The 17,852-nt window shown below is 30.9% G+C and overlaps 1 protein-coding gene and 1 long non-coding RNA gene across 2 annotated transcripts; both read right to left on the bottom strand.

The window, feature by feature from the left end:
• Window positions 1-492: 492 nt before the first annotated feature.
• LOC145315190 (uncharacterized) lies at window positions 493-3,653 on the bottom strand. Its single transcript, XR_013877974.1, has 3 exons — window positions 3,552-3,653; window positions 2,731-2,794; window positions 493-704 (listed from the first exon to the last, which is right to left on the bottom strand). It is a non-coding gene; the product is annotated as an uncharacterized LOC145315190 (long non-coding RNA).
• Window positions 3,654-4,508: 855 nt separating this feature from the next.
• Window positions 4,509-17,600, bottom strand: LOC145315189 (uncharacterized). Its single transcript, XM_080155230.1, has 14 exons — window positions 17,536-17,600; window positions 16,905-17,026; window positions 12,750-12,817; window positions 11,632-11,686; window positions 11,109-11,180; window positions 10,720-10,781; window positions 10,252-10,312; window positions 9,900-9,964; window positions 9,725-9,806; window positions 9,027-9,088; window positions 6,285-6,406; window positions 5,692-5,743; window positions 5,308-5,362; window positions 4,509-4,839 (listed from the first exon to the last, which is right to left on the bottom strand). Exons 3-14 carry the CDS (start codon window positions 12,797-12,799, stop codon window positions 4,606-4,608), a joined length of 972 nt encoding a protein of 323 aa, XP_080011356.1. The 5' UTR covers window positions 12,800-12,817; window positions 16,905-17,026; window positions 17,536-17,600; the 3' UTR covers window positions 4,509-4,605.
• Between the last annotated feature and the right edge of the window lie 252 nt (window positions 17,601-17,852).

Below are 17,852 nucleotides of genomic sequence, written 5' to 3'. Positions count from 1 at the left end.
AATTAAATAATATGAATTCATCTTTGAATTTTGAAAAAAGTTTTTTATGTGTTTAAAATTTTTGTGTTTTAGCAATAACATATATGAGATTCTATAGATATTTTTACAATATGATTTATTTTGATTATTTAGACAATTTTTTTGTATCACTCATTATCACCATACCCTGTGATATACTTTGGAAGATTTTTTATTACCGGGTTTTTGAATAAAAAACAACTTAACAAGCACTGGATTTTTGTAAATTAATTAAATATTGCTATAATTAAGCCTTAGAAATTTTGATTCAATTAAATTAGTTTTTGATACTTTTACATCAATGCTTTAGAACGTATTTTGATTTCTGACTTTTTGACCTTGACAAAGCCTTCAATAGACGAATGTTTATGAAATACAAATGGATATAGAATACGTGGATATTAAGAAAGATTTTCGCGTACACTGTTAAAATGTTTGTTTCAGCTGGCTAATATAGCAATACCTTTACCCCCCCCCCCCCACCAATCAACCCCTTTACCAATCACCAACTGTAGGAACGAACTGACCAAAATAATTGACGACAAAATTTCCCTGTCATATTATCCACGTATTCTATATCCATTAAAATACAGTATTTTGAAAAATAGGAAAAATTACATTAATTATGACTAGAAATGGCGGGGTAGAGTGTAATATCCTTCTGCATCAAACCCAGTTTGAAAATCCTAAATAAAATAAAGAATTATATACGCACAACTATTTATTGACATAAAATATAATTACATTACTGTTTTTAATTTTAGCATTTATTTATCTTTCTATACAATCTTTATGTGATTTTCCACTTAGTATAATTAAAATAATACAAGAGTTTTAATTGTCAGAAGCAAAAATATTTTGTCTGTAAAAATAATAAATTCTGCAATAATTTATTTTATAATTATAACGATCTATTTATACATCCATCTATCTATCTACCTGATCCTCAGAATACTCCGGAGAAGGAGCTATTGATAGGTTCTCCAAATGATATCTATCTATCTACCTCTCTATCTATCTATCAATCTTTATGTGTACCTGATTCTCAGTATACTCCGGAGAAGGAGCTATCATTAGGTTCTCCAAATGATATCTAGCTATCTACTTATCTATCTATCTACCTACCTTAATCTCAGTATACTACAGAGCTGTCAACAGGTTGTCCAAATGATCTCTATCTATCTACTTACCTACCTATCTATCTATCTTCCATCTATTTATCTATCTGCGTACCCTATTCCCAAAATATTCTGGAGAAGGAGCTGTCAATAGGTTTTAAGAGATCTCTATCTATCTTTCTACCTATTTACCTCTCTATGTGTCTATCTATCTATCTGTATCAGGGATAAGGGATGGGAAACCTGGCCGAAAATTAGGTCTCAGCCTCCTTTTAAAAGTGATGGTGCAACTTTTCTTTTTTGCCTATAAAATCAACTCATTTTCGCCAGTTCCTCATTGGCTGTAGGCCAATATCCAATAACCTGAAACTTGCTTTTAGCATTAACCAATTATTAATAACAAACGCGTCCCCCAGTTCATTATTGGCTAAATTAATTCAAGCAAACATAAATTTCTGCTATTAGAAAGACAACAATGGAAAGTTTCTGCTATCAGAAGGACAACAATATATATGACGTTCAATCACATCAACTTTTTATTAAACCTACACATTAATAAATGTCCATATAGCAAAACATAAATTGAGAGATCGTTTTTTGAAGACTGAGTAGGATTCAACATTTTATACTTTAGAACAATGTGAAAAACTCATTGTCTTTAGACAATTTAAAAGTTACATTTCATGTGGAATTGATAACCCACCTAAATGATTACAAATACAAAACTAGTTCAATATGTAAATAAAAGTGTACTGTGTTTTGTTAAAAAAAATTTTTCATTAATTTTGGTAAAAATTAATGCACACTTAATTGAACTTTTCTGTTAATATTTAACGTAAAATTAATTTTTTTAAAAATTCTTAATTTATATGTATGCTATGGAACAATTTGTTGATAGAATGTTACCCATGTACTTATTCAAATCTACTTAATTTATTTATTAAAGCTGGGGGGCTAAAGCGGTGTTCATTTCTAAATACAAATTTTGGGGTGAAGTAGATCCCTCCTTAAAATGTTTGAAAATAAATCAGATTTAACCATCTCAAAAAAAACTTTTTTTTAAATGGGGGGGGGGGGGGTGGCGAAATAATGACCATCTTAACGGGATTCTACTTAAAGCCACTAACAAATTGGTTCTTTGAAAAGTTTTTATTATATTTTGTGGAATCAACTACCTGAATTCTATTCTATACTTTTTTTCTTTGCATTCATATAATAGCTATTTCATCATTGTTCATAGTTTTCAAATCTAACTACTGCGTCATCCCGAAACTAGTTTTTTAGGCCTAGTTGGAAAATAGGCCTGGAATAATATTTTCTTACGTTTCCCATCCCTTATCCCTGATCTGTATACCTGATTTTCAGTATACTCCGGAGAAGGAGCTGTCAACAGGTTCTCCAAATGATATCTATCTATCTTTCTATCTATCTATCTATATATATATATATATATATCTACCTATCCATCTATATAATTGTGTACATGATTCTCAGTGTACTCCAAATAAGGAGCTGTTGACAGGTTCTCCAAATGTTCTCCATATATCTATATACCTATTTACCTCTCTATGTGTCTATCCATCTATCTGAATACCTGATTCTCAGTATACTCCGGAGAAGGAGCTGTCAACAGGTTTTCCAAATGATATCCGCTTTCTCTGCAGAAAATGCAATTTATTAGAATTTATTAAAAGGGATAAGACAATGACCAAAAATTTATGTTATCCCCTTGATGATACTCAAAATTACCCGTTCTGTAGATTACAATTAGTGATAGAAACGTTTGGACACTCAACATATTGAACCAACCAATCAAAATAAGATAAAAGTCGTCCCCAAAGTTGTAAAGCTAACAAATAAGAAAATGTCCTCTCCCTCCCTGAACAAGGTAGATAATAGATACAGGTATAGTAAGCATTAAATCCCTATAAAAAGACTTGCCTTTGTGACTTATAGGGTAGCTTTGACACAATTATTATTCTATAATTATTCATATTTTATATTTTATCAGAGTGCAAAGTTATTTGTACAGCGAAAATTTACATAACTTCATGATTACATGCACCTAATACTAATAGTGTGGATATCATATCTATAATGAAGACATATTATACATTATTATTTAATGCTTTATAATTTAGGAATGTCCGTTTGTCCGACTGTTCGTCACCAAAACCATTGATTACAAGAAATCGATTCATAACCGCTGGATTAGAACCGGTTCTCAGCCATACGGAAAATATATATTTAGTATCGTAGTACAGTCTAATTCTAAATATAGTACAATTTGATAAATAACTATTCTAAATATCCCTAATTATATTAACTTATTTTTTAAATGGTATTGATTGAACTAAAACACACTACTAATTTGTTGACTAAATTGTTCAAATTTCAGGGTGATTTTATGTGTACCTATCATATTCTTCATCATACATCATATTTTGTGCCGGGCTAGGATAGGTTTGGCTGGGATTAGAATAACTAGCACTGCTGGGAGATGGCGCATACACCTGAGATGGATACTTAAAAATTTACACCAAAAAGCATTTAAGGGGGTCATTTTTTATTTTCCAAAAAGTTGTGTGTTACCGTTTAGTCAAATGCGCCTATTAAGTCAAACTGTTCTTGATTATGACAATTTCATATACATATATTTTCTCACAATTAAGAAGAGTTTGACTTAATAAGCACATTTGACTAAACATTCACACACAACTTAACGCAAAATATACACAAAAAATGACCCCCCATGTTCTATAGTTTAAATTCTCATGGAAAATTAGGTATTTACCAATGATTTAATAGTTAATTAATATACTGGTTTTTTTTATTTGTGTTTCAAAAAAGTGAAAATTATTTAAGTATCCGTCCCTGATTAGAAGCATCAGTGCCGTACTGTTCTCCATACACGGAGTCCTGATTTAAGAATTGGGCTTAAATTCAAATTTTTACAAATATGAATTGAAGTAGAATTGTGTTTAAGAAGTTCAATAGGAGTCGCTTTTTAAAAAATAAACAAACACAGGAAAATAAAAAAGATCTCGCACATATCAAAACAGTTAGCCAGATTTAACAAAATTATTGAATTTTAACATATTACCTGACAAATAAAATTATAGAAAAGGAAAAATATTTTCATATAACTAACATTATAAATAAATGTATATACAATTGAGGTTATTGGTCTATAATTAAATATTAAACAAAAAGAGCATAATTTTCATATTTTAGTGACATTAAAAATCCTCAGCAAAATAACAAAAAAAATGCATCTTGTCCTGTCTTATTATTGGAATAGAATATGTTAATTTGGCCCTTTGACAACTGTTTAATTGATCAGGTTAATATCGATACGTATTACTGGGTGCAGGTACAAAATATTTGACATGTGCGAGATCATCCATTGTTATTACTTTGATTATATTCAATTACATATTTATATTTACATCTAACATTATTTTAATATTTACAACATGGTTAGATTTAGAAGCCCTGCCTGACTGAGTTGCTGTGCTGCTTGTCCTGTGCCTGTGGGTGCATATCGTGAAGAGGGTGCTGTGTGTGCTGAATATGCCTCGGGGCCTGTCACTTCATAGGGTGCGTACTGGGAGTATTCCTCCTGGTTGTTGGCGGGTGCATATGGATGGTCGGGTCCCATCACTGGTGAATATGTGCCGTGCTCGCTTCCATACTCAGATCCCTTAATACAATCGGTAACCAAAATCAACCTTTAAACAATGATAAAACAAGGACAAGACAATGCAATGGACTAAAATTTATGTTTCCCCTCCCACTGCCAATTTTAATCATTAATACTATCCTTAATGTAAATTGCAATTGTCAAAGTTTGGGCACTATTAGAAAGAACAACCCAATCAAGATTTATTAATAATAAAAGTTCTTCAGCCAACATATAACAGAAATATCAATGTGGAATTCGAAAAAACTACATTCTAATGTCCTCATCCTTATTAAATTTACTAAAGATATAAAACAATACCTAATGCAGCTATTTTAGGCATGTGACTTTCATAGTAAGAGTAACATACATAAATAAATTGTGCCTTTGACTGGCATAATTAATTAGACGCCAGTAACTTCCAGATAAAGGTTGTGCAATCAAACTTCTAATTGTATAGGGAAGATAGAATTTTAAATTTAATATAACCTGAGCTGGAAGAGGTGGAGGGCTGAATTGGATTGGTTTGTTATCTGATCTTCGCCTAATTAAAATTTACTTTTTTATTGTGGAATTTTATTCAGTTTGATTTAAACAAAGCATTTGATAGTATTTAGTTGTACACCATTTTTTATGTTTACTAGGATCATAGCTACCTTGTAATAAAATAAATATGTTAGCATTTTTGATATTACTATTACGCATTTTGCAGCATTGATATTCTATAACTTGGTTCCGTAACATGACATAGTCAAAAAATTGTCGGTAAAGATCTTCTATACTTATATTGTAATTAACTAATTGCTTTTATTTTACTAAATATTGTTTTTGCTTTTGATAAAAATCTTTAAAAATCTTATAAAATATTCTTACTTAGCAATTGCTACCATATCCATTGCTACATTTCCAACAGCAAACAAGTTTCCTAAAATAGATGATAATTAATAATGATAATATCCATAAAACAACAACACTTTATAAATTCAAAACAATTCAATCAATCATTATAGTATTGAACTAAAATATCATCTTCAAGAAGAAAATTAGTACCCGATTATATAACTATAAATATATCCAATAATATTTGGTCTGTAGCTAAAAATCTTGAAAATGCTCATCTGACTTGATTTTACTTTTAAGAAAAGGTTTATAAATGTTTTGGTGTGGTTTTATACCCTTTTTCGAACCTACCATTCCCTCCTTTGAAGCTAGAGATCTCAGAAAATGCTTATTTAACGTGGTTGTACCTTTGAAGGAAGCTTTATAAATGTATTAGCCTGGTTTTAAGCTATTTCTTGACCTCTCCCTCATTCTTTAGGCGAAGGAACTAGGAATATTTTTTGGGGAAGGATCGTGAAAAATAAACTCTTTTTTTTTAATTCAAAGAAAAGTAGCAAATATTCGTAAATTATCACAACCGAAGCTCTACAAAGTGTCCTAAAAAATGAGCCGTGCTTCATCATTACCTAAAATAGACATGGCAAAAATTGGAAGAATGAAAGGTATCTCTGGTAGGCTGGAAGCTATGGTTCCTTTGTTGATTTTGTTTAGGTTCTGCTGCTCTTTGGTCACGCTCGTTCTTAGATCACTAATAAATGAATATAAAGTGTGTTTTTAAAAAAACCAATCGCTTCACTCTTTTCAATATAAACCCTACAGTTTTGGTCAAAAACTAACAAAAACTGACCCAAATCATGTCCAAGCAATGACAATGAGAAAAAACTATTAAATTTTGATTCAACTGTCCTGAGCACTTCAGCTCGAGTCCTAGCTCTTGTGGAAATTTTTACTCTACGTGGAGAGTGCATATTTTATTACAAATTAAGACAGTTTTTTTCTTTTTTTGAGTTTTCCGTAATGTTTAGAGTTTTTGATGGGACCTTTCTATAGACGCTTTAACCAGATTTCTTACTCAATCCTTGCAAATTTGGCATAAAAAAGACAGACCCATCAAACAATGAGACATGACTGCTCTGCCTTTTAAAAAAAAAGAACAAACCGTCTTAAATACTTAAAATCTTGAAGATAATGTTTAGAATTTTTGATGGGGCATGTCAATATCTTTCTATAGACACCTTAATCAGGTTTCTAACACAATCTTAGCCATTTTGACATCAAAAAGAAAGATCTGTCAAACATCAAGAACTAGAGAGACCCGTCATGTCTAAATGTTTGATGGGTCTGTCTTTTTAATGCCAAATTGACTAGGATTGAGTTAGAAAGCTGGTTAAGGTGTCTATATAAAGGTCTTTACATGCTCCATCAAAAATTCTAAACATTATGGAGTACAAGATTTTAAGAACTTAAGACGATTTGTTGATTTTTAATCTGCATGTAATGAAAAATTCTCCACAAGTGCTAGGACTTGAGCTCTAGTGCTCAGGAGAGGTGAGTAGAAATCAAAATTCAATAGTGCTTTCTCATTGTCATTGCTTGGACATGATTTGGGTCATTTTTTGTTAATTTTAGACTAAAACTATAGGGTTTATATTGAAAAGAGTGAAGCGATTGGGTTTTTTAAACACTCTTTATTTAAAAAGAATAAGTTAGATTTAATTATATTCCTTCCAATTAAAAGGTAATTCGAATCATTTTGACCTAGAAGTAATACAGTAATACTTTTTATACTACAATTGTCTGTTCCTTATTTTATGATCGTTCATTACTCTTTTATTACCAACAATAGCAATGGAAATATGAAAATATTAATTTTTTATCAATTAAATTAATTGTAAGATAAATATTTGCTTAACATTTTCTTAAGCAAATAAAAATTGGGTTTAGTAGAATTTATGAGTAATAATTATACCCTGTGATATTTACATTATGAACATTTGGTGAATATTATGAATTATAATATTGGTTTGGTATCCTTAATGTTTACCATGACCTTTCACAACCTTTTAATATTAACCCTTTACAGTCGGGCCCCTTGCCGCACCTTAATCGGTCGGGGGGGGGGCGTTCAACGCCCCCCCTTATTATCTCAGTTCCTATTAGAGCTAGAGGGCTAATTTTTTTTGTGCAAGTCCCCTGTTTGATAATGAATTTCCGACCTTTTATAAGTCTAAGTCAATTTTCGCTTCCTTCACCCTTTTATTTAACAACCTTTGTTTTTAGGTCATTTTTTACTTAAAAATTTCAAACGGCTGTAATTTTCTTATTTTTGAAGCTAGAAGAAAATTTTTTTTCCAGAAAATGTTTATCTTTGTGTAAATTTTACATTAGAAATATCAAAATATAAATTTCAGCGGCCGCAGCTGTACTTGGCAGCTGCCAGCCGCCGCAGTCAGCGGTCGGCGGGAAAACGGCGGCGGATCTTTATGAAATTTTAATACGTTATGTAGACATGTAAGAAAAGCTTAAGTTTAAAATTTGAAGTCTCTAAGTCAAAAATTGCGGCCACAGGAGCCTTTTAAAGATTTCTGGAGACCTGCAGGATCAGGACCTGCAGGATCATACCTGGAACCTGAAAGTGACTTGAACACCTGTCTTTCATATAAGGATGTACTACTAGAGGAATTTTTAGTATTTTGCTATGATAAAATGCTTTGTTTTAGTCAAAAAAAAAATTTTGCTCTTTACCTGGTTTGCTGGCATCCTGTGCCCGCCAGGATGGAGATATTCAAAAAATTCCAACTCTCAGTTATGTGTCATACCCATACTTAAAAAGTCAAGCAGTTTGGGCTCTTTATCTTTCACACACAGAAAATGAGATAGAAAAAAACGGAGGGGGGGGCGTTCAACGCCCCCCCCCGACCGTTAAGGGTTAAGAGAATTGTACTCAAATGCATATATCATCTATTTTTGCAGCACTATTTTAGCTAATTTGAATGTTTAAATTTACTTAAGTGTGTTAGTTATATTATTATTCATAGAAGTCATTTTCCTTTTTCCCTTAAATATTCATCTATCTCCTTGCTAATTTGTGTTGTAAAATCGTTATTTTATCAAACACATGAATGTAACAAATGTTTAAAAATCAATTTAAAATAGTTTCCAGTATGGCTTCGAAACCGATAGATATCCTTTAGAATAGAACTGGTTTTGACCAATACTAATAAATCATGTATTGTTTCGGCTTATGAACAATTGTTTTTACGAATAACTAAATAGGAATTAATTTATCATTTTTCTATCATTTACAAGAAGCTTAATATATCATATTTTTGTGAGAATATTTTTGGGGATTTTATTCTAAATCTTACTTTAAACTTTTTGTAGAAACTTCAATTTCTTTTGCAAATCTCTGTAGCTCGGAACGTCCTTCCTATTAACATAATACATAGTATTAAAAAATAATGAAAAAATAGTTGTGCAGAAATTTGAATTTATGGTGCTGGGCCTATGCTCTGGTTCCTTAACTTTACGGGAATAAACACTTACCAAAATTCATTAACATTACCTGATATAAAGTAATAAACAAACAAACGAAAAACTGCCCCTCATTAATTAAATTTATTTCAATATAAAAAGGAGGGGTTTATCAGGGCCTAAGAGGGTACTTTGAGTAATAGTACCCTAATAATCTTTTATGCTTTAATGTAAAATAAAAGCTTTTTTGTAAGTGTTATGTAACCCTTTTTAATTTTATCTTATTAACCATCTCCAAATAACGGTTCCGGGACAAACGTAGGAGTCCCAAACGTCGGAGTGGACAAACGCAGGAGTGTTAAATATTAATTTAAATAAGTATTTCTATACAGGTTAGGTTAAGATATGAATATACAAATAAGCCCCCCGCAGGGATAAGACATTTAAAAAACCTAAAATATGGTTAATATAGGTTAGGTTAGGTTAAGTGCCCACTCCTGCGTTTCTTCACTCCGACGTTTGGGACTCCTATGTTTTTCCTAGGACCCAAATCCCTACCAAGTAGCGTAGCTATAACAAAATGTGTTTCTACCTCTAATTCTCTGGTCATGGCATCAATTTCAACTCTTTTGGTGCTGAATTGGTTAACGAGTGGCTCCAGCTCTTTCTGTAACCTAGATTAAATCGATATATAGGAAATTTCAATAATTTTAACTTTTTTTAGATTTTAGTACACATGATTCGATTGATTTTTTCAATAATAATACCTTTCTACTTCTGCTACACTTCTTGCTTTTTCTTCTTGCAGTTTGATCAGATTTTCTTCAATTATCTAAAAATAATTACAATTCTTATGTGATAAGATTTATATGCGAAAGTATGTACTATGTACCAAAAGATTTTACTTTACAGGACAGCTTCTTATATGTCATTTCATTGTCTATTTTGAGGAAAGGTATCTAAATACTCCAAATATAAATTTCCCCTAGAAGAAAAAGCCCCTATCTCATTTTTTAAATCTGATATTAAACCTCAACCCTTGCATAAAAATAATTTTGTCATCATTTTCAGTTTTTATATTGTCTGTTTCTAGTTCTAACTGATGATTATTAAACTGACCCTAGCATCTTGGAACATGGCATTCTTTCTCTGTTCTGCTTCTTTTACTTCATCTGCAATTCTAAAAAAGCAAAATAAGCAAAAAAAGAAGGATAATTAATAAGGACAATTACGTCATAATAAATGTAATAGATGTAGAACCCAGACAACTACCTGGCCCCTGTTTTTGGGACCTTTTTCGTCTGCTAGCAAATTGCTTTTTGCTCTTTTGTAGCGACTTGGCTTTTTTGATGTTTACGACGCTATTGGCTGATATTCAAATATTGAATTGCAAGTCGACACAGGGTCCACTGGGTGGGAGATACAGTTATCTAGCCCCTTCCACCTCTATTGTTTTACTCTAATTACGTAGTAGAAGGGAAATAAATTGTTTTTAAGCATAAGAAATAATTAGAAAGAATAAAATAAATGAAAGAGCTTTACTACTAACATGGCAAAAACAACCCAAAGTTAAAGGACAAAGATTACCTTTTCATCATGTCATTTGATTGTCTTGTCTCTGCCTTCAATGCGTTTCGTTCTTGTTTAATCTGCAAATAATAAAACAAATTAATTATCATTTGCCCACACTTAGTACTTTCCCCAAAAATACCAGGAGAGCAATGAAACTCCCTTATCCCCTTTTAAAAACATTTAATTGAAAATTAGTAAGGAGGTATTTTTTTCTTAAAAACCTGTTGTTCCTAGCCCTGTCGGGCTTACCTGCACCCAAATATAACCTAACCTTAAGTTAAATACGAACAAACATAAAACTATGCACTCTCTGCTCGACTAGACACTTTGAAGGAAAGCTCCAAAACTTTCCTTTAAAATTTATAGAATTTTAGAATATATTTTTCATCAATGTAATGATTTACCTTATTCAAAATTTGTTCTTCGGTTTGTCTCATTTTCATTGTATCATTCAGTTTTTTCTCTTCTGCCTTAACCTGATTTAAATGAAAAGTTGAACTATTAGAGTAGTACAACTAATTTCTATAGCAAAAAGTAACTGCTATTCTTCTGCTATTTAAGATAAAACGCTGAATCTTTGAAAAATACTTTGCAAGATCTATGCACATCTACTCTGTAAATCAATTTGTCCGTCGAAATACATCAGATTACAATATAAATCTATCTGTATTTTATGCTTGCTATCTAAAAATCTGTTTGATGATCTTGCTACTTATGAATGCTCTCTTCTTGTAAATCACTTTTATTCAATGAATAAAGCAAATTAATTGCTACCCCAAAAAATAACTCTACTAATAATTAACACCTCTTTAAATCATTTCTTTTGTAGTTTCAGCGTTTTAAACAAACATTCTATGTGAAATAAATATTTTTTTGTTTAAAACAGAACAAAATTTCACTTTGTTCCTACACTGCTCTGTTAGATACCTGTAACTCTAATGCTGAAAGAATTCTCTTTTGTTTCTGAATACCAGCCATCATACTAGAAAAATATACTGTGTCTGTAACACATTTTTATATAGAGGGAAATCAAATGAAACATATGTATAGCTATTTGCTAAATAACTATACCTTTATGGTAGATAGATATACCTACCTCGCGTTAGTATATCTAGGTTTATTATGTAATTCCAGTTATTGAACTTTGTGTTAATAGAAAATCTTATTGTTTATTGTCGAATAAAATGCATTTGATTACTTATATGTGTTCTGTGTTTGACATATCTTAACATCCTTATACTAAAGTAACAGGATCTCGCTAACCGCTAAACCGATCGGGTTCTCCTTAACAGGGTAGATTCTCATATGTCCTGGGAAGGTTTTTAACTATTTTGGGGGAGGGTACTACCACCCTCCCAAAAGAAATGACAAAAAAATGTAAATTTTCTTAAAATCTGGGAGACTTCAGCGTCAAATAAGGTGGTATCGTACATAAAAAATTAACTTTAACAAACAAAAACATTTAAAGTGCCACTAGAGGCCTCTAGGGGCTAACAGGATGTTTGTCTGTGTGTCTGTCTGTGTGTACCAAAGGATCTCGCTAACCGCTAAACCGATCGGGTTCTCCTTAACAGGGTAGATTCTCATATGTACTGGGAAGGTTTTTAACTATTTTGGGGGAGGGTACTACCACCCTCCCAAAAGAAATGACAAAAAAATTGAAAATTTTCTTAAAATCTGGGAGACTTCAGCGTCAAATAAGGTGGTATCGTACATAAAAAAAATTAACTTTAACAAACAAAAACATTTAAAGTGCCACTAGAGGCGTAGCCGCTAGTTTATAATATTGTTATAATCCTGTGTTAATATTATTAATAAAGTAAAAGAATAGAGGGAGCATGAGATATATGTAACTCTGCCCACAGAGCATGGACCCTTTCCCTATTTTGTATTGTGTTTTTTGAAATCCGCTAATAGCGTCGGAAATATAAACACAGCCAAAAGAACAGAAACCACTTAAGGCACATAGTTGTCTGGGGTATTCATCTATACTTATACATTTATTATAACAGCATACACAGATTCTAAATAAATATAAAACTGACCTGTCTCCTCTCTTCTGAACCTCCATCAGGGCATCCATCATTCCTGTCATTGTATTGGAGAAAGATTCCTAGATAATTAAGTATAATTAGATATACAAATAAATCTGGCATCTTAAGGGATAAGACAATGGAACAAAAATTATTTTCCAATTCCAATGATGATAAATAAAATTACCACTTCGGTATATTAAAATTACTTTGGGCACTACGAGTTAAGATTCAAACAATTAAAATTATGTTAGGGGACTCAAAGTTTTGAGCCAACAATAATAAAACTTTGGGTACCAAGCAGTACAACTTACGGTTCAATTTTACTTCCCTCACTGAAATTAAATACATGAATAAATAATTGTTTATTATGAGATGGCTTCTGAAAGACACCCATTAGTTAAAATATGATTTTTGTGTCAAAAAAAAAGATATATATTTATATTTCTTGAATATTTAACTAGAATATTTTTGTAAATTTTATTTTACAAATTATGAACAGATTTTTATCACGAAACCTCTTAATGAAAATACTTAGAAAAAAAGTTTTAATAAACACAAAAAGTTAATTAGATTTTTATAATCGTTGTAATTGCAAATGTACATATATTTAAAAGTTAATTATAGAATTAAAAGCAACATTTATGCAAATGTTATATAAAAATATGCTACATTAATTAAAGATATAAAACAATTAAGAAATTTTAATATTTCATGTATTTCAACCAAAAAAAAATTTAGATTTTAGCTAGAAATTATAGATATCTGTACCTTAATCATCATATTATCAATAGAAAACCCTGTAAAAAACCTGAAAATCGGAGCTACAATATGGCCACGATTTTAAAATATAAGTTTACTCGTTAAATAAATTACGATTAAGCAAAATTTATGTGTAGCACATCTTAATACAGAACAAACATGTTTTTGAATAGCTCAAATGGTAATAGCTTTACTTGTCTATGATAACATTCCCAATGTTTTATCTGACTTATTAGCCATTATAAGGATGTTGTTCTGCTATGCATTTTTTAAACCCTTAAACAACATTGAAGACATTCGGAAAACGTAATTTTCAAGTTCAGAAGTTGAATAATAATAAATATAAAGAACATAGAAGACAACATCCTAAGTAGCGAAGCTTTTAAATAAAAAAATAAAAAAAAGGACACAAAGTGAATTAAAATCGATTATTTACTTAATCTTCAAAGAATTTTTATTAAAAGTAACAAATACTGGCAAAGTGAGTTATAGAATAGCCTCGATACTACAAATAAAGAATATAAATGTTAAAACCACAATTATGGTAAAAATGCCCTCATACCTCATGGCGAAAAACGTCTTGCAAAAATATTGTCTGAGGGTTATAAAGTTTATATAGGTGCTAATTACTCGGATGATTAAAGATTTTCAAAAAAGCGTAGTTACTCTAGAAATAAACCTTCCGTAAGTTCCATTTCATCCCATCCCATCCAAATTATAAAATATTGCAATTGTCAAAAAGTTAAATATTTGTCATTTAGCATTACTATCTAAATCTAGTCTTTGATCGATAATTCTTTAAGCCGTCAAGTTCAGCCATTTTCAAGCGAGAAGTGCATAATTTTAAACTGAAATTTATTGCATTTTTAGTAAATTACTAAATTTGTATTTTAAAATAGTGAAAATCTTCTAAACCGCTGTATGGTTAATGGTTATTGACAATGTATGAATTAGTATAATTTTGTAATATTCATTTGGCTTTTAGTCAAAATAATAATAATATGCAAAGATATTACACTTTTCTTATTCATGAGAAGTTTCATCAGAAGTTATCTCAAGCTTTTTTAATTTTTTAATATTTTGGCTGTCAGTAAGTTTTTCTAAAGCCGTTTTTCGACAAGTCTTCGTGTTTTTCAACACATTCATTTCATGGTTTAGTTGTAAAATATGACCTATATTTAACTTAGAAGCATTATTATCAACACTGCATTGAAAGTGTCATATAAGGCAGAGTCATTTAAGGAATAACAAAGCGATTCAAATCTAATTCTTATATTTAGATTTTCCACAAATCATTTTAAAACTGTGGCTTATGCTATGTTGAAATAAATATATACACGTACATGCTATGTAATAGAATTAGAAATGTATTGGTTAATATCAGTACAGTGTAAACAGACCTAAAAGGAAACTAATTTGTATATTTATAGAAATAGGTTTTGGTGATATTAAGTATCCAAGCCCCAATGTCTTCATAAAGTTTATATTTAGTATTTTTAGCTGTTATAATATTATAACAGTTTTAAACAAATCTAAATTGTGTAGTTTCTCTTTAAAGAATATTCATTTTTTCGGCATGGTCCCTTTAATCAGCAGTCCAAACAAACCTCATTACTATTTTGAAAAGTTAAATATTAGGATATATAGGTTAGAAGGAATTATTTATACCATACTAGTTATTACCCCATATTAAAGTTCACTTAAACTCTTGTAAATTAAAAAAAAGTAAACAATAAATATTACAATTTTATTGAATACAAAGTTAAAAATTGCAAACAAATCTAAATTGTGTAGTTTCTCTTTAAAGAATATTCATTTTTTCGGCATGGTCCCTTTAATCAGCAGTCCAAACAAACCTCATTACTATTTTGAAAAGTTAAATATTAGGATATATAGGTTAGAAGGAATTTTAATGTTAGAAGGAGATTTGAAATCTGCATCTAATTTTAAGGATTTTTTTAATAATAGCCCAATGTTCCCTTAGTTTAAACAGTTTAAAGTAAAAAGAAGAGGTGGGGGGGGGGAGTATGGGATCTAATGGCAATTTGAAAAATAAAGCCAATTTTCCCCTGGTTAGCTCCTTCATGCTTCACTGCTGCCAACCTTTTTTTCCATGATTTTTCGCACTTGACTTTGATTTATCTGAAAGATAATGCACAATTGCATTTCAATGTTTTTATAAACAAACATTGTTTTTTTTTCAAAAAAAGGACAAGGATGATAACATTTATAATAGTGAAGCTCAAGACTTAAGTCAGTCACAAATATTACAAGTTGTAGAGTGGCATCGCTTTGAATATTTAGAACACAAAAATTATTAGAATTCCGTACTTTTCTTTCAGTTGTTTAATTACAACGCCTCAAAAAATTTAAGTTAAAGAATAGTATAACGAGTTGTGGGGTCCTTATAATTTTCAGTCCAATTTCTCCTAAAACCCTATTAAGACAACCCACCCTACTTTATTTTAGAATATTTGTCACGGTTTCAAGAAAAATCTTCAAACTCCCAGATGTTTTAAAATCAATGTATGTAATTTAAACATCTTTTTTTCAATGTTTTCTTGCATATTACTTCATTATAATAAATGGTTTCTCCAGTATCCAGTGGTATTAACTCCAGCTAATTATGTGTATAACAATCTTATTATTATTACTTATTACATAAGAGCAACAAGGTCGTGGTAAATCTGTTCATGTAAAATATAATTGGAGATGTTTACATAAATAACAAGGTTGAAAAAAAGCAAAGAAAAAATGAAATAAGATCTTTCCCTTCTTGAATATTTACGGGGAAGACATGACTCGAACATGCTGATTAGTCATAATATCAAATTAAATCAATATAAAAAAAACTCCAAGTAACCATTTAAAACAATTTTTTTTATCAATTTTCCAATTATATAATAAAGGTTGCTTTACTTTTAAGAAACTTCTTCATCCCCTTTACTTTTTTACCATCTTTAGCGTACAAATTGGTTCACGGTTGATGCCAACAACTGCTGAACAGCAGAAATTAAAAAGGATATGTCAATTTTACGAACTTCATACACTTCTTGTAAATCTCTGTGCACGAGCCTGCTTACCATAACCTCAGCGGATAGCCAATGCAATGGAGGTCGGGATACAAAACGATATCTTATTTCCTTTTATTTCTGAAGCAAATCTTACTTAATATGTAATGTGCATGGTTATATGGTCATTAGCTTTGATTACACATCCTTTGTCTGGAAGTATTATCTGTGCATATTAATGAGTTGCGCCTATTTTGGGCTTGGGCATTCCCCCTACTCTAACTCATAGATATAACTTGTTCATTGCTGTGTTTAGTTTATTTATGATATTAATTAAGAGTATAGCATGACTGTAAAAATATCTATTAACACGCAAATCACGTTCTAGTATTACCTTATTAGCTCCACCAATTCTGTTGTTAATCCAATTCTGGGAAGCATCTGTAAAATCTGTCAGGGCAGATAATTCATTTTCTTTGTCATTTTCAACAACTTCTGCTACGGGGGCTTTTTCTGGAGACAATACTTTAATTAGACTTTTTTAACTTCTTAATCAGTGGCATGCACAGTGATTCATCTGAGGGTGTAAAACCATTTGGGGCGAAAAAAGTGGAAGGAAATATCAATTTTAACAATTTTAAAGGCGGGTATTAATACCCCTCTACACTCTCGAAGTGTTAAATTCATACAAAAAAATGTAACATTAATCCAGGGCACTGCAGCTCCAGTCAACCCACCAAAGATTATAAGCTGAGGTGTCTATGGATTGCTGGAAGATGCCGAAAGGTTGTAAAGGAAAAAATCAATGTTGGTCTTAATTTTTAAAAATGCACAATCACATGGCCAAAAAAGACGGCTGGCGGTTGACTTAAGCTGTATTTTTGAATAGCAATTTGCCAGGGCAGTAGAAGCTTTAGGGACCCTCACCCCCCCCCCCCTCCCCCATCCCCTCCTCTCAACCTCAAATGCCCCTATAGGGCCTCTTTGAGCATAGCCGCTAGTCTAAATTAAAGTATTTGTCCCTGTCTGTGGTTCAATTGCTGGTTTTATTGTTTGGGACACAATCTCAAATTTTATGTCGGGAATTACAAATTCTAATTATTAATAATTAAAATAAACAAAAATCAATTATAAAGTACAACTATTTTTCAAATTGTTTTTAATCTTAAAGATAAAAGAAATAAAGGATAAGTTTGTCTTTGATTAACGCAATAATACCAATCTGCCACATCTTATGAAAAAAGACATAAAAGTAAATAATTTTAGGCATGCATCATCAGTAAAACACAAGGACTGACATACATTAATTACAGAGTAGTGTTTCTTTTTAAAACTTTAGAAG

This window comes from Acartia tonsa, chromosome 3 (assembly GCF_053477335.1).
Source record: "Acartia tonsa isolate MP-2025a chromosome 3, ASM5347733v1, whole genome shotgun sequence".
In the NCBI taxonomy this organism is placed as follows: domain Eukaryota; kingdom Metazoa; phylum Arthropoda; class Copepoda; order Calanoida; family Acartiidae; genus Acartia; species Acartia tonsa.
This window is presented reverse-complemented; position numbering and strand designations above follow the sequence as displayed.

What these genes read in the sequence shown, in the direction of transcription:
- LOC145315189 (XM_080155230.1), bottom strand. Translation starts at nt 12,799, where the DNA reads ATGACAGGAATGATGGATGCCCTGATGGAGGTTCAGAAGAGAGGAGAC. An exon ending in AAGAACAAATTTTGAATAAG is followed by an intron (nt 10,782 to 11,108) that starts GTAAATCATTAC and finishes TATTATTTGCAG; the next exon opens with ATTAAACAAGAACGAAACGC. An exon ending in AGTGTAGCAGAAGTAGAAAG is followed by an intron (nt 9,807 to 9,899) that starts GTATTATTATTG and finishes GATTTAATCTAG; the next exon opens with GTTACAGAAAGAGCTGGAGC.